Source organism: Dryobates pubescens, chromosome 1 (genome assembly GCF_014839835.1).
Source record: "Dryobates pubescens isolate bDryPub1 chromosome 1, bDryPub1.pri, whole genome shotgun sequence".
Classification (NCBI taxonomy): domain Eukaryota; kingdom Metazoa; phylum Chordata; class Aves; order Piciformes; family Picidae; genus Dryobates; species Dryobates pubescens.
The window spans coordinates 61698683-61717740 of NC_071612.1; the positions used below are offsets into that span (position 1 = coordinate 61698683).

A 19058-nucleotide genomic window follows, 5' to 3' on the forward strand; every position below is an offset into this window, starting at 1 on the left:
AAGATGTGCACCATTTTTCCTGTCTGAAATTGATCCCTGGCTGTTTCAGATAACTTGAGAACCATGTAATCTCCTCTAGTCTCTTACCAAGGTCTTCCTGGATCCTTTAGAGACAGAGCTATGGACTGGAGGTTGCATTGTTCAGGCTTTGTACAGCAGAGCCATCAGCACAGCCCTCTTCTGGGCTGAAAATGGTTTCTGGTTTGAGTCTCAGTCCTAGTGACTTGGGAACATATGGGACAGTATTGAAGAGCTAGATGGTCTCAGGCCCTGAGTTTCCTTCCCTGTGCTAGTCCAGCTTGGTCCTGGTGGTTGTGTCCTGGTTCCTCAATTATTGTATTTGTAGCTGGTAGGACGAGGAACAGAAACAGGTCCTAGGAGAGCAGAAGCTATCACTGTGTAGTCTCTCTTGTGTTAGTAAGAGCAGACCTGTTCCATGTAAGTAGGCTGAGAGGAAGGTGAGCTTGTTCTGATGCAGCATCCAACTTCACTGGCTACTTCCAGAAGCAGGAAAAAGAATGAGCCTAGGGCTGCCTCATGGGAAGCAGAGGGTGACTCCCATATTCACAGCTGCTTTGGTGTACTCTGTGCAGATGACCTGGCTGCAAAAGCCAATGTCCTGATCGACCCTGCGGAGCTGCAGGCAGTGACTATGGATGATCTCGATGAAGATGAGGAATCGGCAACATCAGCAGCACAGGTGAGCCCTGTGGGGGGGGCAGCAAGCTCAACCTCTGCAACCTCTGGCTAGAAAAGCTTTGCTTTAGAAGAAGACAGTGTTTGGGCCATGACTGTAACACCAGGGGCAACCAGATAAACAGCTGCACTTGCCCGAGGGTGGAAATCAGCAAGGTCCTGGGTGCACCAGCTCTGAGCAGCAACCGCTGATCCGAGTATACTCTCTCTCCTCCTTGGCAGCTCTTGGTGCTTGAATTTGAAAGAGTGCCGGGCAACTGCAGACAGAGCAGCTTCTTGCTCTGCAGATCTGCTGATTTTATCTGGTCTGTGCTTTTAGAGGAAAGACTATCCATGTGCTAACCTGGCACCGGTGGGCCAGTGCTGTTTTGTCTATCCCAATACGGGCACCATTGAGTGACAAATGAAGGCACGAACCCTGCCGCTGTGCAGCATCAAGACTCCAGAAATGCAGAGAGCAGAGGATCTCAGAAGTCCTCCCAGAAGTCCTTTATTGCTGCATTGTAGAATCAGAGTGGCTGGTTTTTATACTCTTTGTTATAAATCCCTTGACCGGTAAAACCCGACCACATGCATAAACTGAAATCTTTTCACCGATAAGAGGTGCCAGCGTGTCCAGGAGGTGGCTTCTGCAGTGTGTTCCAATCAAAGGGTGCCAACGTGAGGATGTTGTTCTTGGCTCACATGGAATGTGGTTGTTTTGCTCAAGAAAATTGATTTGCTCAATTGGTCAGCTAGGGAATCATGCACTCTGCGTGCGTCCAGCAGCTGCCCTCAGAACAGTGGCTGCAGCAGGCCAGCCACGACAGGCAGGGTGTCTGCTCCCCTCCTTGAACAGATCTTGAACAGAAAGTAGTAAAATGTAAATAAATCACTCTTGGGTGTAAAAAGGAAAAGAAAGATAATGCTAAGCAATCCCATTGGAAGAGATAAGGGACTAAAAGTAGTTGTACCAAAACAATTTCTCTTCTCCCTTCTTCACTCTGGGAGAGATACTAACTCCTTTCTGCTTGACTTTGGCTGCATTGTTTTGGTTAAGCCTAACATCTCTCTGCTCCTTTCTCTTGTCCCTTTTGTCCAAGGGGGAGGCAAGGAGGGAGAAGCTAGTAGCTTCCCCTGGTCCTTGACCAGGGGGGGGTCCTTGTGCTTTTTACTAATTGTAAATATTGTAAATCCTGTATTTTTGGTACATGTTCATTGCATTGTAGTTTTGATTGTAGATTGTAGTTTTACTTGAAATACAGCTTTCATTTGCTTCCAGCTGTGCTGGTCTGGCAAATTTAATGTTGGGGGGTGGAAATTTCAACCCAGCACACCTTCCAGCAGCCACTGGGTGTCTATGCTAACATTCCTGCAGTGACAAGGGAGGACTAGGAGGCAGCCAAACAGCTAGAACTCTCCCTTAATTCCTTTTCAGTCTCAGCGTCCCTCTGCTGCCCTGGCCATTGGTGGAGCTCTTGCCAGGCCTGGCTGGCTCAGCTCCCCCACCCTGGGCCGTGCCAACCGCTTCCTCAGCACGGCGGCGGTCAGCCTGATGAACCCCCGGCGGCCGCTGGGCGGCCTGGAGAAGATCAAAGTGCGCACGCTGAGCGTGGAGCAGCGGACAGAGGAGGACAGTGAGTACTGCTGCTGCCTGCTAGCCTGGCCCAGGTGGGCCCTGGGAAAGTGGACTCTCCCAGTACTCTCAAGAGGAATGCAAATCTATTTATTGCCTTCACGTTCCCAGGGTCCACAGTTAACCGCTTTGCCAACCTGAACATGGCACTGATAATGCAGCCACTCTGTGTATGTAAGGTGATGCTGCCTTGGTTCCTGCAAGGGCAGCAAGACCTTGCAAGGAGGTGGTTCAGAAGTAGCTGTAGCCACGCTTGCTCTGAACACAGACCAGTCAGAGAAATGATGTTGTGCTGTAGCAGCATTGTTGCTGCTGGGTTTTGCCAGGCAGGCCTCCGAAATGTGCACAGGGCTCAAGGCTGTGGGACTTGGCATGGCCTGTGTCTGTCTGAACAGATCTGGCAGGTCAGCCTGATGCAGGCAGAGAGGTGGGAATAGAATGTTAGTATATCTGGGCAATCACATGGGCTGGGAAGGAGCACTGTATTACAGAGGCACACTAGGGTTTGGGTGCAGAGAGGTGCAGGCAGAAGCTGAGGTGCCAAAATGTCTTACTGAAAACTTCTCTCCTGTCTTGGGGGTGTGTTGCAGTTGAAGGCAGCCATGGAAATGAGGGTCTCTTACTGGGCAGACCCCCAGAGGAGCCAGACCAGCCCATCACAGAGAATTCCCTTCTGGAAATCCTGGATGGGATAGTGATGATGTACAACCTCAGTGTCCACCAGCAACTTGGGAAGGTGAGTGGCACATGCTGTGCAGGAATCCATGCCCTAAATATTCACACTTCTCCACAGACTCTTCTGTTTTCTGCTTATTTAGTGACTCTGTGTGCCCCTGGGGGCGGATCTGCTTGCATGCTTATATGTCTAGGGAAAAAATACACCCTTCTCTATTGCTGAAACTTGCTGCTTTTCAGATGGTTGGCGTGTCAGATGATGTGAATGAATATGCCATGGCACTGAAAGACACAGAGGAAAAAATCAGCCGCTGCCCAAAGAGGGTAAGAGTCTCTGGACTCACAGCTTCCTTCTCTGGTAGAGCTTCAGTATCTGACAAAGAGGGTGAAGCACAGTGGGTGATTTCTAGCCTTGGATAATAACCCATGCCTGGAGCTGCCAGCTGCATTTCATACTGTGCCAACCCATTGTACCAGTGCCTCAAGGAACAGAGGGAATGAAGCAACTGCTTCATGGCAGTTTGCAAACCTCTATGCACTGCAGACCCCTCGGAGCCAGTCTCCTGGGGTGGGGACTTTCCAGTGCTGGTCTGGGGTACACAGCTGTGCTACTACATCTGCCAGAGACTGAGTGTATCTGATGATGTATTAAAAAATACCTGACAGTAGCTGACTCTCAAGTTGGTGCCCACACTGGATCAGTGTCTGCATCAGGCCTTGTGGGCTGCAGCTGAGACTGATAAGTGCTCTTTTATAGCACTAATTCCCACTCCCCCTGCAGAGAGGCTGCTGTCTCCTGTCCCTTCTGCCAGTACTCCCTACATGGTTTTTGCTTTTGCGTTGTTTGTCCAGCTATAAATGGCAGCAACATCTACCCTCACATCTCTGCATTCTTTTCAGAGGAGAGATATCCATGAGGAACTGCTGAAGAGCCAAAAGGTCTTCTCTGAGAAGCTGAACCACCTAAGCCGCCGCCTCGCTTGGATAAACGTCACCATTTATTCAAAGGTGGGCAGGAGCATAACTTGAGCAGCTCAGAGGAGACTGAGCAAATGTGCCCCTCTGTGCTGCCTGGCTCACATGTCACAGGTGTCATTTTCCCTGGTGTGGGAGCAATGCCAATGATCTTTGGGGCTTGTTTTTCCTTCCTTGTGCATCAATGACTGCTTCCTAGGCCTGGACCCCCTCCTGTCCCAGACTTCACAGTATCACCAAGGTTGGAAGAGACCTCAAAGATCATCAAGTCCAACCTGTCACCACAGACCTCATGACTAGACCATGGCACCAAGTGCCACATCCAATCCCCTCTTGAACACCTCCAGGGATGACTTGATCCCATAGTGTTTGCCCAGGCTGTTCTGAGCTTTCTCTTGAAATATCAGGCTTCTGTACCACAGACAGAAGGTGCAGGTCAGAGGATGATTCAGTTATCAGGGCATGTCTAGAGGGTAGAGGCTACTGAGAACCATTTCCCTGATCTGTGCTATGCTACACAGGAAGGTCTCACTAGTGCTGCTCTTCCTGAAACCTGCAGGATCCAAGCCTAGAGGCTTTTTTCAGGTGTTGTCTAGCTCTTCACTTGGTTCCCATGTAGACAGAGTGCATTCTGAGTTTAGTAATGCAGTGAATTGTTATTGCACAAGTTGTTCCTTTTTCTCTGCATCATAGCAACATACTTTAGAAAAGCCACTAAGCAGCTGACTTGTCTGCACATCTGACTTTAATTTTTTTCTTAATTAGAAGTGCTACTCTTCCCCATCTATTTTAATATAAATTGCTGTTGCTTAAGATAGCTCTTGGCATTATTGCAGGATATGAAATAGTATTTCACAGAGTTGTTCAGGTTGGAAGGGACCTTTAAAGGTCATCTAGCCCAATTTCCTCTTTCTGTGGCTTTGTTGGTGCTGATTTTTATAGCTTAAAGTTCTGTAGATGCCCTTAAACGTCCTGGTTTTAATTTGGGACACCCTGAGTTTTGCTTTGAGAAGCGAGAGGCCAATGTTCCTCTAGTTGAATGGCTGGCAGAATCCAAAAGGCTGTGGCCACCTATTGCAGAGATCCAAGCTGGTATGAGCTTTCAGCCTGTTCCCATTCAGTTCTTACAGAGGAGCAGCTTTCTTTGCAGCAGATTTATACTGGGTTTGCCAGTGTCTGTTTTCCTTCAGCCCAGATAACTGGAATAAAAGCTGGCTCTCTGTTTTTGTGATCAGGCCTGTGTGGTCAGATATGCTCTGCTAAGGAGGAGTTCTTGGAGGGCTTCAAGACTCAGTGGGACAAAGCCATAGCTGATCTGATGTCACATTGGTGGTGGTTATGCTCTGAGCCTGAAGCTGGTGTAGAAATCTCTGACTGTTCTTTCCACCTGATGCTTCTCTGGCTCTATGATAAGACCAAATGGCACTGATCTGGTTAACAAACTTAGAGCAGCGTTCTGAGGACCGTCTCAGAGGTGGAGATGTTTCTAATTGTCATGATGGTTATTGTGTTTCTCCAAATTGAAGCTGGGTGAAATTGAATGGGACTTGTGTGCTCTCTGGCCAGGAGAAGATGCAGGACATATATTGGCTGCTGCGAGTGTGCATCCGCACCATCGAGCATGGCGACAGGACAGGCTCCCTCTTCGCTTTCATGCCAGAGTTCTACCTCAGTGTGGCTATGAACAGCTACAGTGCACTCAAGAACTACTTCAGCCCTGTAAACAGCATGGAGGAACTTCCAGGTAAGGGACTGGGGAAGCCTTGCTGATTCTAAAGCAAGCTACATCCTTATGATGAAGTAGCAGTAGCCTGGGCATCATCTCTCCTGTGTCCTTTGCTGGTTGTGATGTGTTACACCAGTATGTTGTCTGTGTGGCGTGGGGCAGGTGCTGAGTGCTGTCCCTTGAGCAGGTACCACTGGTGAGCCCTGGCTGTTGCTGAGCTTGGGCAGGGAGCCCAGGCCTTGCCCGAAGCTGTCACGGTGTTGGCTATAGTGAAAAGTGCTGGCAGCTATGGACTTTGTTTCCAAGAAGGTACCAGGAGTGCTGGAAGGTGTGACTGCCCCAGCAGTGTGTGCTACTTGCCTGCTGATTTCTGGGTGGAGTGAGGTGTGTCATGAATGCAGGAATTGGGACTGCTTTCGAATTCCCCTGGGATTTAGAGAGATGACTACCTGCTTGATTCCAAGAGCCTTTGTATAGATTCTCTCTGTGCACGTTCTGTGCTTCTCCTGGCTAGCTCTTAGCTAACTGAGCTCTTAGTTACGTGCTTTCCAGGGCCTGCAAAGGTAAGAAGAGCTTCTGTTCTCACCAACAAGGCACAACTAAAGTGTTCACATTTTATTAAGTGAGAGCTGTGCCTGCTGTTCAGGTAGCAGCAGAACTGAATGGGAGCAGATTTCTTCAGGAGCTGTAGGCTAGACATGGCTTTTCTGCATAGATCTAAGGTGTTATGTATGTTGCTCAGGATCTTCTGCACTAGGCATCTCTGGTTTCCTCTTTCTCTGAGTAACCCTTTCAGGCTCTGCAGACTGAGGTGGGAGGCTCTGCTGGAGGTGAATGTGCTTTCCAGCAGTCTGTTGTGACAACTAGACACACCACAAAGCTGTTGCTAGCTGTAGCAGGAAGGAATTCTATGGCCTATGCCATGTCCACAGGAATGCTGGGACCACAGGGCTGCCCATCAGGCTGTTGGCATGACCCCTGCTCCCTCCTTGTCTTTGCAGGCTATGAAGAGACTCTGATGCGCCTCGCTGCCATCCTGGCCAAACATTTTGCTGACTCAAGGATCGTGGGCACAGGTAAAGCTGCTTTGAGGTGATACTGGTGCAGGTCTGGCCAATCCCACTGCCAGTGGCTCACCACACTGCTGAATCTGTTGAGTGCTCTGTGCCTCTGCATACAGAGGAAGGCTGGGCACTGCCCTTGCCTGGTGTGTTCTGCTTATGCCAGGGCCAGATGCATGACCTAGGATACCCTTCTGAGAGCAAGACTCGCGTCCCAGCTGCTTGCACGTCCAGTCCGGGGTTATACCTTAGCTGCCTGAGCATAGGCACATTCCCCACACTGGCTGGGATAGTGTGCCTCTCTAATTGACAGTCAGACCCTGGCAGCCTCTGGTGTGCAGGTGCCCCCAGCTGTGCTGTGTGTCCTTGAGTGCCTGGCCTCGACCTTTCTCGTTCCTCCCCAGACATCCGGGACTCCCTGATGCAGGCGCTGGCCAGCTACGTCTGCTACCCGCACTCGCTGCGTGCTGTAGAGAGGATCCCAGAAGAGCAGTAAGTGCTGCCCTGCCTGTTCCCAGGGAGCTGGGGCAGGGCTGGAGTGGTGGCAAGGCTCGGTGGGCAAGCAGGTGCGGTGCCAGGCACCACTGAGGGTCCAGAAGCTGCAGCAGGGTTCTGGACTTGATTTGGGAGCTTTCTATCATCCTTATACCAGTGGCTTTGTTCTGCCTCAGCTCCATCAGTCCTGCTGTGTGTCCTATTTGATCCCCTATCCCTAAACCCTTCGGGCTGAGCCACATCCTTGTCTGGCAGGCGGATCTCCATGATGAAGAACCTCCTGGCTCCCTATGAGCAGCGACCCTGGGCACAGACCAACTGGATCCTCGTCAGGCTCTGGCGGGTGAGCATCCTGCATCCCTGCCTCTCTCAGCATCTGAGGCTGGTTGGACACTGAGCACTCCACTTTCCCATAGTAGCAAAACCCAATTGTTTTCCAGCCTCTAAGATCTTTCCTTATCTCTTTTTTCCAGGGCTGTGGCTTTGGGTACAGATACACACGGCTTCCACACCTGCTGAAAACCAAACCTGAGGATGCCAGCCTCCCCAGCCTGCAGAGTGAGTGGAGCAGGGAATGGGCACTTGGGATGATGAGGAACTACTGGCCTCTTCCCTACTAGGGGCCAGACCATCTAGTGAGATGGCTGCTGAAGTAGGGGGATCCTGGCCAAGTATCTAGACCTTATCTTTGCAGCAAACATCTCCTTTTCTGGACATCCCCAGCATCTCTGCACTGGCTGGTGACTCTCTTGGGTGCTGGGTTAGGTCCATTGAGGGGAGGGGTTCTGCCCTTCAAGGGAAAGAGGCCTGAGGCTGCATCCTTAGTCAGAGTTTCACCCCAAAATGTGAGCCTGGGAGAGGGCTCTCTGATGATGTCTGTGGTGAGCCGCTGCTGTGGGGTAGAGTTGGCAGGGGTGCCAAGCAGTAACTGCCCAGTGAGAGGGAGTGGGCACCCAAGGAGGCAGGGCACTGGAGAAGCTTGCAAGCAGAGGGTGTTTTAACCAGGCATCGCTCTTGGAGCCTGGTAGAGCCTGTCCTGCCTTTCGTTCTCGGCACTGCAATAGAACCAAGGGATTCCTCAGCTGTGTTGTGTGTGAGAAGGACATGTGGAGGACAGGTTACTTGTCTTGAGCTGAAGAATGTGTCCCCAGCTTCACCCTTGCAGAGTTTAGGTCTGTCTGAATGCAGTCCTGACCACTCTGTCCTGTGGATAAGGCTTTGTGCCAGACCTTGCTCCTGAAGAGCTGCACAGGGATGGGGACAGAGGGTGTTGCAGCCTGACATGAGCAGGCAGCATGTGGAGGTGTGCTCTGAGCCCTGACTGGTGTTGGTGTCTGTGTTAACAGCACTTTTGTTCTCTTTCTCTCTCCTGCCTGTGGGTGCCCAGGAGATCTCTCTGTTGCTAGTTTCCAGAGTAAGTTTGTTGTGTGACCCCCTCTTGTCTGGTGAAGTAGATTTAGAGAGCTCCCTCCTTCCCCTCTTCTGTCTAGAGAGACCCTTCTTTAGAGGGCAGAGGGCTTCACACAGTGATGGTTTTTTCTCAGTTACATCCCTGGGATGTAACTGTCCAGGTGAGTGCCCACATGGCAGTCGTTGAGGCTGTGCCATGGACCCACTCTTGCACCAGGTTTATCAGAGTTCCCTCTGGGTTCAGAGCTCTGCTGCAGGCTGTGCCAGCCTTGTGTTCCTCTCATCCTTGGAGGGAAATGGGGAAGCCCTGGTACACATGAAGGAGGAACCTCTCGTCCTCCTAATGCACAAACAGGCCACAGAGTGGCTACCACCAAGCACCCTGCATTCCAGGGAGCTCTGGGGCAGGAGCAGAGCTCCTCAGCTTTTGAGGCCTTTCTGTCTGCTGGTGGCTCCGCACAGTCTGAGCCTGGAGTGGGCTGGGCTGGGCTGACTGCTGGGGATTTGCTCCTGGGGTTACTATTTTAAGTTACAGCCAAATCAATAATGAATGTTGATTTAATTGAAGAGGGACAGGGGACTCAGAGGTATCCTTGAGATGCTGCCCAGGGAAGGAGGAGTAGGTGACCCTCCTGCCACCTTCCCACCCATCACTTGTCACCTTGTTGCAGTTTAAGTACTGAGAGGGACAAAGAACAAACTGCTGAGCTGAAGGAAATCCCTGTTTGTCTGGGTCTGCTTCTGCAGGCCAGTCTGAAGGGAGTGTGGTCAAAAGCCTCCTCTCTGGTGCTGCAGGCTTGTCCCTTTTTGGGAATGCACCTTGCAATAACCCATGGTAGAGCACAGACCACCTGGTCTTCTACTCTGCCTCTTTCTTGTGCTCACTGGTGGTGAGCAACAAGCTGGCTGCCTGGGTTAGCCCAGGGAGGGGAAAAGGCTCAGAAAGGCCACGTATGTTCCTGCTTGCTCCCTGAGTTGTTTCTTAGCCCTCCTGGCACCAAACAGCTCTCCAGCTTGGCTTCTGCATGCAGATGAGGGCTGTGTTCAGAGGTGGGGGCAGTTCTGGTTGGTGGCTGCTGTAGGAACTTGTTTTACTTTCATCATGGTTTGTAGGCAAGGCTGGGTGCTGTTATGGCATGCACATGGTGAGCAGCAGAAGTGGCCCTGTGCCAGGCCCAGCCTTGTCTTGCTTTTATTGAGCTGCAGGGTGGCTTCAGGTTGCAGTACAGAGCTCCACTGCCCTAGGCCTTCTGCCCACACATCCATCAAGCAGTGGTGGTTAGGTGGATGGCACCATGAGATCATCTAGCTGAGCTGTTGTGCAATGTGGGCCAGAGAATTCACCCATGGCCCCTTTCCAAATCCAGCAAATTATCTAAGCTCAAGAGGTCTTTCAGGGAGAAATCCTGTCTTGATCTGACAACACTAAAAGCATCAGCTGGTTGCAGTTGAACTGTCCAAGCCCTTCTGATGGTGGTTGCTCACCCTCAGAATTAAATCCCTCACTTTTTCTGATGGGAATGTACCTAACCTCATCTTGTGTCCTCTACTGCTGCTCTGCCTTTCTCTGCTAGGTTAAACTCTGTGCATTACAGTATTTTATTCTTCAAAAGTGCTTGTGTGCTAAAGTAAACTCACTTCTTGGTCCCTTTTAGTGGTGAAAAGAAAGAGCAGCCTCTGTATCATCCTCAAGGAGGGGGTTGCTTTTCTGTGAGTCCTGGTGTTCACCCTTCCTATGTTTTTAGCAGCTCTAGAGATGCTAGTGTCATGCTGACTGGAATGCCTCCTTCATCTGCTGACCATGGAGCCAAAACTTGCATCAGCCTCTTGGCCAGCACTTTGCTTTGGAGGGATGTGCAAGTCCCAGGCCCATACTGGGGTGTCCTGGTGCCTTGCACTCAACCTTGTTGATGTCTCATCCCCTGGATGCCTCTTCCCCCTGCCTCACCTTGCCATGTTCCCATTGGTCAAACATCTCTGAGCAGACACAGTTTGCTGGTGACATTGATCACTGCATCCCCATCTTACCTCTTTCAATGCTGTTTGATCACCACTGGGCAGCAGCTGTTGCACATCTACATGTGGATCCTCTAATGAGGTGAGTGTTGGGTGGAACCGCTTTGCTTCTCAGCCTGGTCCATTCCAGACTATCCTTCTCTGTGCTCAAGCTCTGCTGTAAAAGCTGCAGCCTCCAAAGCCCCTCTTGGGCTGCTGAACAAGAAATCTCAGAAATCACCCAGTTATAAATCTTCCTGGCTCATTAGCAGACTAGAAACTACATCATTATCTTCCAGTGAGGAAAGTACATGACCCTACTTCTGCACAATTATCTAGAGGAAACACTTACTGAAGGTGCTTCTGCTTTACAGTTATCTGGTAGGAGCACTTATTGAAGGCTTCCACGGTGTCTGCTTTATGAATTTTTAACTCCCTGTGAGTGTGCCTCTGCTGCTGTTAGACTTTGCCCCATTACTGTTTGTTTTTAATCATTACTAGAATTTTTGCTGTTGTTGAGGAAACTTGGCATGTAGCATACTCTGCCATGGGTGTTGCTTTTATGTCTCTTCCTTCTGTCACCCCTCTTCTCCTTGTTTCCACCAACCACTGCCTGTGTTTGGTTATATTCACTTTACCTTTTACATTTTAACTGAGCGTCTTCACTTCATCCTGCTCTGAGTGAACCTTTCAACCCAAGTGCTTGCTGTAGCACTGGGGCTTTCTGGCTGCCTAATAATCTTCTTAAAGGCCTCTGTGTTTTGATTCATTACTTCCCACCCACCTGGACCCACCCCTCTGACTGTTTTGCTTATGGCACGGCGGTTTCTGTTGTGGAAACATCGGATGTAGCTGTAGTTGCTTGGGGCCTTGCTCCGTTGCCCACATTAAATGTTATTGAGGTCATCATTTCTGGCCTTGGAAAACCACTGATCTCTGTTCCAATGACTGAGCTTTATCTGTCATGATGAAGGCTAAGCCAAGATTGAGTGGCTTTTGTATTAGGGAGTTACAAGTTGTAGAAGCTCTAACGACACGCTGTGCCAGGATCAAGGAAATGACCACCTCAGTGACTATTCACAGCCTCCCTGTGAAGTGAGGTCCCTGTTGGAGGTGGCAGGTATCAGGGCTGTGTTGTTAACCAGGAGGCAGGTCCCAGGGGTAACTGGGACACGAAGGAGGTGGATGGAATTGCCTCAGCAAAGGTGAATGTCTTGCAAATGAAGGTGAGCACAGCATCAGGGCTAGGTTTCTGAATACCATTAACGATTGCCCTGAGAAGAACCTCTTCTGGGAGCTCATGTAAGGGACAGAGCTGCTTTTGTTGTGTTTTAGGGCTGGTTCCTTAGGCTGTTTTCAAAATCCTCTTGGGAGCAGCAAAAGCCTATGGGGTCCTCTCTTCCCCAGGTTTAGCTTGAAAACCTCAAAAGAATGTACATAACTATGGAGAAGTTTGACCAGAGGCACCACTTTTTAATGCTTTTGTAAAGTGACACAGTCTTTGCCAGCAGCAGGGATAGCATTTAGGAACCTAGAATTGGAGGTTTGGAGCAAATTCATAGCACTTATTGGAAAAAGACCATGAGGAAGTAGTCATTGGCTACAAGTCAGGATAGAACAAGTTATTACAAGCATAAGACTATCCTTCAAACAGCCAAAGCTGCCTTCAAATGAGGGAGGCTTTGGCTGGGCAGTTCATGTTGAGATCCATCCTGACTTGAAGTGTTGGTAAAAGAGGCTTTGGCAGCAGCCCAGCAGGACAGCCCTCAGAGCTCATCCTTGCCTAGAGCTGCTTCAGAGCAAACAGGTCAGCAGTTTTAATAAAAAGCACGTTTTACACGTTGAGAGGAGGTAGTGGGGGGAGATAAGACAGAAGCTGAACCCTGTGAACAGCCCTGCCAGTTCTGAATGACTGGCAGAGAAAAGCTGGGGGGGTTGGCATTGCCAGGTGTAGAGCAGGGAATGCAAAGGGAAAATGAGATTTCAAATCAGTAGGCTGTGAGGTAAGCACGGCCTTTAGAGAGAGGATTGCAGGGTGGGCTCAGGACCTGTCTGTGCACCCTTCTGAGGAAAGAGCCCTGGTATTTCAAGTCTGACCTCCCCAGGGCCAAACAAAGGGGTGGCACCTTTCCTTGAGCTGCTGAAGACACCCTCCTACCACCACCCACCTCTCAGTTGTAGCAAGAGCTCTCACCTGTCTCCTTTTCAAGCTGGCATCCTACAAAATGCCTTTTTAGACCATTGTTTCCTATGCAGGAGTGGCATGTGGGGTTGTTCTATCCCAGATGCAGGTTTGTATCCTTCTTGTTGAGGACTGGGGAAAAAAAAATCTGATCATACTGAAGTTTCTGAGGCTGGCTCTAGCACACCAGACAAAGCCTGTTTGTTGTCATCCCCAAACTGGTAAGGGTGTGCTGTGCCCCAATGACCATTGCTGACAGAGAAGGCAGTGAGTGTGGACTCCTGGGCTTCTCCACTTGTGCCTTGCAACCAGCAAATGCACGAAGATGTTGAGCTAGAATTCCTGTAAAAGGGTTCTGCTTGAACTGTCACCCTGTTGTAATCTTCTGGCAAACACCAGCTTGGTGCCCAGTCAAAGGAACAAATTACACAGCAGCAATTATGAAGAAAGGATAACGGAACCAAACCAAACCACTTTGTGCCTCGGCGCGAATCTGCTGCACGCTTATGGTCTGGGTGCTGAGTGCGCTTCTGATTCCGCCTCTCCAAACCAAATCTGGGAGAGCTGGCAAGGCTCAGGGAGGGATGGCCAACAGGACAGAGACATGACAGTTTCTGTGTGAGAAACTGCAGAGGCTGGAGCAGTCCTCGAGCCACGTGCAGCCAAGGGCTGGGAAAGCACTTGTGGGTAGGAGTACATCATCAAAGATGTTTGCTGTGGCGAAATCCTTCCCGAAGATGTGCTTTTAGGCAGGATCAAAGCTAGCGTGCTGGCCTGCCTGGAGTGGTTATGCACTGAGACATCAGCACTCGTCCTCCAGCAGCAGATGCTCATTGTACTTGCTAGTGGGTATTTACAGAATGACTTGTCCTGTTCCCATTGGAGCTGATGGTGTCCTGCCACCCCTCTCTGGCTTTGCTCGTCCCAGCTTGCAATATGCCCGTAGTTGTGCCTCGCTCCTCAGTCCCTAGGGATGTGATGTTTCCTTTGCCCATGCTAGGCTTTCAAGCAGGCTGCCACCCCTTCTGCAAGACCTTCTGCAGTCACAGCACAGCTTGTTCCTCTGGGCACCATAGAGCTGGTGCTGACAGTTTTTGCTGGCTCCTAACAATAGCTTTCAGTAGAAGGAAATGTTCTTAGATTGTCTTTTTCCCCTGTATTGGGTAAATCTGCTCAAGTCTCTTCCTCCAAGCCCTGAATTATAGCCTGTGGTTTGAACTCTGATAGCCCTTCCATCATAGTGTGGAATGCTTTTGCAAGCCTCTCACCTAACAGTAGGTCCTTCTGCTGGTGAGAAGCATCCATGCCACTTGTGCCCCTTTCCTTTCCCTGCCTGTCCATGGGGGCTGGTGCCCCATGCAGCCTTGACTGTGTTTCCCCGCTGCTGGGTCTGCCCCCATCTGTGCTCTTGATAGTGAAAAAGATGCCACAAACCACAGGGATGTGTCTGTGCTGGGGCTGAACCTGGCCAGGGGGCACGGATGTCTCTGCCTGAGCCCGTGGGGACAAAGCCAGTCATGTCTCCATGCAGAAGCCTCTCAGGAGTGGAATTTATTAAGTACCTTCCTCCCTAGATGCAGGCAGATGGGCACAGGCAGAGGAGGCCAGGGGTGGCCGTGCTGGCTGCGGGCAGCTGCTGCCACACTGGTATCAGGAGCAGTGACTGCTGAGCTGACCCTGGGCTTCTGCAGAGCTGAGTGGGAGGGATGCAGAGCTGCAGGGCAGCGCTTCTGTGCACAGGGACAGCAGTGGGCATGCAGGGCACTTCCCTGGCTAATTCAGGCTGGCATTGCAAAGAACTGCTCGGAGGCCCAACAGGCGAGAGCGCTGCTCAGAACAGTCCTCGCACCCCGCCTCCCAGTGCCCTGCCACCACTGTTTACTGTAAGACACAAGCTAACATTTACCAAGGCCAAGATGGGGCTCCCAGCCTGCCTTTGACCCCCACCCATGGGCACTCTGAGACCAGGCCACTGAAGCTGTCACTGTCTGGTTTCAGAGCCATGTCCCTCCACCTTGCTGCAGCGGCACATGGCAGACCTGCTCCGCAGTGACCGTGACCTGGCCCCCAGCTTCCTCAACAGTGTCCTCAACCAGCTGAACTGGGCTTTCTCTGAGTTCATTGGTATGATCCAGGAGGTGAGTGTACCACCCAGGGCTGTGCCACTGGATGGATGCCCATGTCCTGCACACAGGGCTGGGTGTGCAGTGGTTCCCTGGCACGTGTTGGGGCTGAGCTGGGCTGGGAGTTGCAGCCTGCCTTTTGGGAAGGGGCAGCTTGTTTCCACTGGTGCTGCTACAGGGCCCAACAAAGACCTGGAAGGAAGGTCAGAAAAGTTGTGGGAATAGCATAGCATGGAATAGCATAGCATGGAATAGAATAGAATAGCATAGACTAGAATAGAATTAACCAGGTTGGCAAAGACCTTTGAGATCATCGAGTCCAACCTATCGAAGAGAAGAGAGGCAGTTTTAATCTTCCCTTCAAGCCTCTCAGCTGAATTACAGCCTTGGCTCAAACCCCAGAATATCTATTATTTGTTGTATATTAATCTACAGATCAAAAATCACCCACACAAATGACTGTTTAAGATTTCCCTGCAAGTTCCTCTGTATTTCTTGGTGCACGGAGTTCTTGTGCACCTCCCAACGAAGCAGAAGCACCATTTTGGTGCGTGCCTAGACTACTGTAAGGCTTAAACTCGTCCCCTCTCTCCATCTCCCTTGCCTGGCAGATCCAGCAGGCAGCAGAGCGCCTGGAGAGGAACTTCGTGGACAGCCGGCAGCTGAAGGTGTGCGCCACCTGCTTCGACCTGTCGGTGAGCTTGCTGAGGGTGCTGGAGATGACAGTCACGCTGGCACCAGAGATCTTCCTCGACTGGAGTCGCCCCTCCTCGGAGCTGCTGCTTCGGAGGCTTGCCCAGGTACCACCCCTCAGCAGGCTATGAAGCAGCATCCTCTGAAGGGCCTCTGGGGGACCCTCGGCCTGTTCCTCAGGTGTGCTCTGAAGTGGGGGATCCTGCTGCAAATCCGTAGTACTTAGGGCTCCTAGGGAGTCCTAAGGAGGGAGCTGGGGTTGCTTAGCCTGGAGAAGAGGAGGCTCAGGGCAGACCTTACTGCTGTCTACAACTACCTGAAGGGAGGTTTTAGCCAGGTGGGGGCTGGTCTCTTCTCCCAGGCAAGCAGCACCAGAACAAGAGGACACAGTCTCAAGCTGTGCCAGGGGAGGTTTAGGCTGGATGTTAGGAAAAAGTTCTTCACAGAAAGAGTGATTGACCATTGGAATGGGCTGCCCAGGGAGGTGGTGGAGTCACCATCACTGAAGGTGTTTAGGGAGAGACTGGATGGGGTGCTTGGTGCCATGGTTTAGTTGATTAGATAGTGTTGGATGATAGGTTGGACTAAGTCTCAAAGGCCTTTTCCAGTCTGTTCTGTTCTGTTCTGTTCTGTTCTGTTCTGTTCTGTTCTATTCTATTCTATTCTATTCTATTCTATTCTATTCTATTCTATTCTATTCTATTCTATTCTACTTAAAGCTTCAAAGAAGAGCAACTAATCTGGTGGAGGGCTGTGAACACAAGTCTTGTGAGGAACAGCTCAGGGAACTGGGGTTGGTTAGTCTTCAGAAGAGGAGGCTGAGGGGAGACCTCATCATCTTCTATGACTACTTGAAAGGAGGTTGGGGCAAGGTGGGGGTCAGCCTCAAGTTGTGCCAGGGGAGATTCAGGTTTGCTATTAGGAAAACCTCTCTGCATTCCCTGCACAGCTCTTGAACCAGGTGCTGAACCGGGTGACAGCTGAAAGGAACTTGTTTGACAGAGTGGTCAACCTCCGTCTGCCAGGTGAGTCCTTGCGTCAGCTCTCTGCCCCTCTCCATAGACAATGTGCTGGAGGGGAACTGTGGGGTGGCTTGTACTGAAAGTCAGCACAGAGGTGTGTGAGGTGGCACTCTGGGATATAGTTTAATGGCCATGGTGGTCTTAGGTTGAGGGTTTGGGACTCAATGACCATAGAGGTCTTTTCCAACCAAAACGCTTGTATGATCCTCTGCTCAGACCTCAGGCCTGCCAGATCCCTGCCAGGCTGCCACAACAGTGCAGTTTTCAGAAGCCATGTAAATCCTCCAGGTAGACATGAGCATTAGACATGAACCTGTAAAGAAGCTCTGTGAAAAAAAATACTTGGGGGTCCTGGTGGACAACAGGAGCCAGCAACGTGTCCTTGTGGCCAAGAAGGCCAGCGGCATCCTGGGGTGCGTCAAGAGGAGTCAAGGGAGGTTATCCTCCCCTTCTGCGTTGGCCTTATCTGGAGTATTGTGTTCATTTCTGGGCTTTCTGGTTCAAGAAGGACAAGCAATTGCTACAACAAAGGGCTACAAAGTTGATTAGGGGACTAGAACATATGGTTTTTGAAGAAAGGCTGAGGGACTTGACACTTTTAAACCTAGAGAAGAGAAAACTGAAGGGGGACATTATTACTGCTTATAAATACTTAAAGGGCCTGTGTCAGGAGGATGGGCCCAGCCCAGTGACAGAGCAAAAGGTAATGGACACAAACTTCAACACAGGAAGTTTCATCTAAGCATAAGGAGGAACTTTCAGGGTGAACTGAAAGTGCACTGAAATGTGCTTCCCAGAGAGGTGGTGGAGTCTCCGTCTCTGGAGTCATTCAAAACCAGCCTGGACACTGGCCAGGCAGCTGAAGGTGAGCCTGCTCTGTCAGGGGGGTTGGACAAGATCTCCAGAGGTCCCCTTCAAGCCCTATAAATTCTGGGATTAATGTTCTTCCTCGGCCTCTGTCTAGCCATCACCTCTTGTTCCCTCCAGGATCTCTGTCCTCATGAGGCAGCGAATGCACAGGTCTGGCTGTGTGTGGTGGAAGTGGCAGCTATGCTGTGCTTGGGTGGGGAGATGTATTTTGCTAGTTGCTTATCTGGCACAGGTAAGGTGAGAGCTGTTTGAAAGGCTCAGAGCCCTAGGCAGATTGCATTTTAGGTAGCAGGCTTTGTTGCCATACTCTGCATTGAGTGAAGGAGCACTGAACTGCTGGGGGAGCCCATTCTCAGCAACATCAGTGCCCCTCCTGGTGGAGATGACCATGGGCAGCCTGGTAGCAGAGACTGGCTCCACATGCTGTGTTAGGGACATCCTGTATTTCCCATATAGAAGCTGGATTTCCCTGCCTGCTTAGGAGGGCACAGACCACCTTCTCCTGAGGTTTAGAAGAGGCAGGGGCTGAGTCTGGGGTTCCCATTAGTGGACAAGAGTCCTCTGTCCTTAACAAAACCCAGAGACCCACTGGAGGGCCCAAGTCATGATTCCTACCTCCTGGGCTGTGCTGTCACCATGTCTGGAAGCAATGGTGCCACCCTGCTCTGCCTGTGTGGTGGCAGTGGCTCTATCTTTCTCTCTTGCCTCCACAGGGCTGGAGAGTGTGGACCATTACCCAATCCTTGTGGCTGTGACAGGCATCCTGGTCCGGCTGCTCGTGGACACTGATGTTCAGGGGTGAGTGGCTTTTGACTGTCAAAGTACAGAGCTGTTACACATGGCATTGCTTTGGCCACTGACATTGTTTAGCCAGTGCTGTGGAAGGTGTTGCAGGAGTGGTGTGAGTGTGTGGGGACCAAAGGAGGTGAGGCAGATGTGCATGGAGTAGGTTAAGAGCTAAGGAGACACATGCCTCCGCAGCAGCTTCATCCCAGTGCTACTGCAGGGTGCAGAATTCCTTCCTGTGATGCAGAAAAGTCCTGGTGAGAGGCAGCTCTAAGGTGCTGTGCTGTCAGCACATGTGAATCTTCCTCCCCAGGATGGGGTCTGGCACTCTATCTGGCAGGACAGCTGCTCTCCAAGGCGGTGAACCCCACATGTGCTGACACAGGCAAAGTGCTGTAACACACAACAGTGGATGCAAGGGAGTTTGTTAAAGCTCCTTCACTCTGGACACGTCTTGGGGAGGCATCAAAATATGTGCAGGCTGTCCAGACCTGTGGCACAGGGTTGAGACACATCCAGCCACTTAGGTGATGTTGATTTTTGGATGAAGAGCATCTCCCTGTGTTTATGGTAACCAGTTGTTGAAAGAGGCAGCACTGGGGGAATGATGTGGCTGGACAAAGCCACAGCTGATCTACTAGTTTGTCTCTCTGCTCAGACCTGCAAACAGGCTTATTCTGACATCCTCTGCAGCTCTGCCTTTGCTCTCTCCTGGTGTCATGCATAGGTGTCGC

At 50.9% G+C, this 19058-nt stretch overlaps 1 protein-coding gene across 1 annotated transcript in view; it reads left to right on the forward strand.

The window, feature by feature from the left end:
- The window catches only part of RNF123 (ring finger protein 123), a 51126-nt gene that overhangs the window by 19940 nt on the left and 12128 nt on the right, over positions 1-19058 (forward strand). The window contains exons 22-35 of the mRNA XM_054166834.1: positions 594-700; positions 2114-2312; positions 2902-3047; positions 3227-3310; positions 3887-3994; positions 5528-5705; positions 6689-6763; positions 7153-7240; positions 7499-7586; positions 7717-7801; positions 14829-14968; positions 15565-15753; positions 16596-16671; positions 18252-18336. Coding sequence (XP_054022809.1) covers positions 594-700; positions 2114-2312; positions 2902-3047; positions 3227-3310; positions 3887-3994; positions 5528-5705; positions 6689-6763; positions 7153-7240; positions 7499-7586; positions 7717-7801; positions 14829-14968; positions 15565-15753; positions 16596-16671; positions 18252-18336 — 1648 coding nt within the window. The remainder of the gene's footprint in view (positions 1-593; positions 701-2113; positions 2313-2901; positions 3048-3226; positions 3311-3886; positions 3995-5527; positions 5706-6688; positions 6764-7152; positions 7241-7498; positions 7587-7716; positions 7802-14828; positions 14969-15564; positions 15754-16595; positions 16672-18251; positions 18337-19058) is intronic.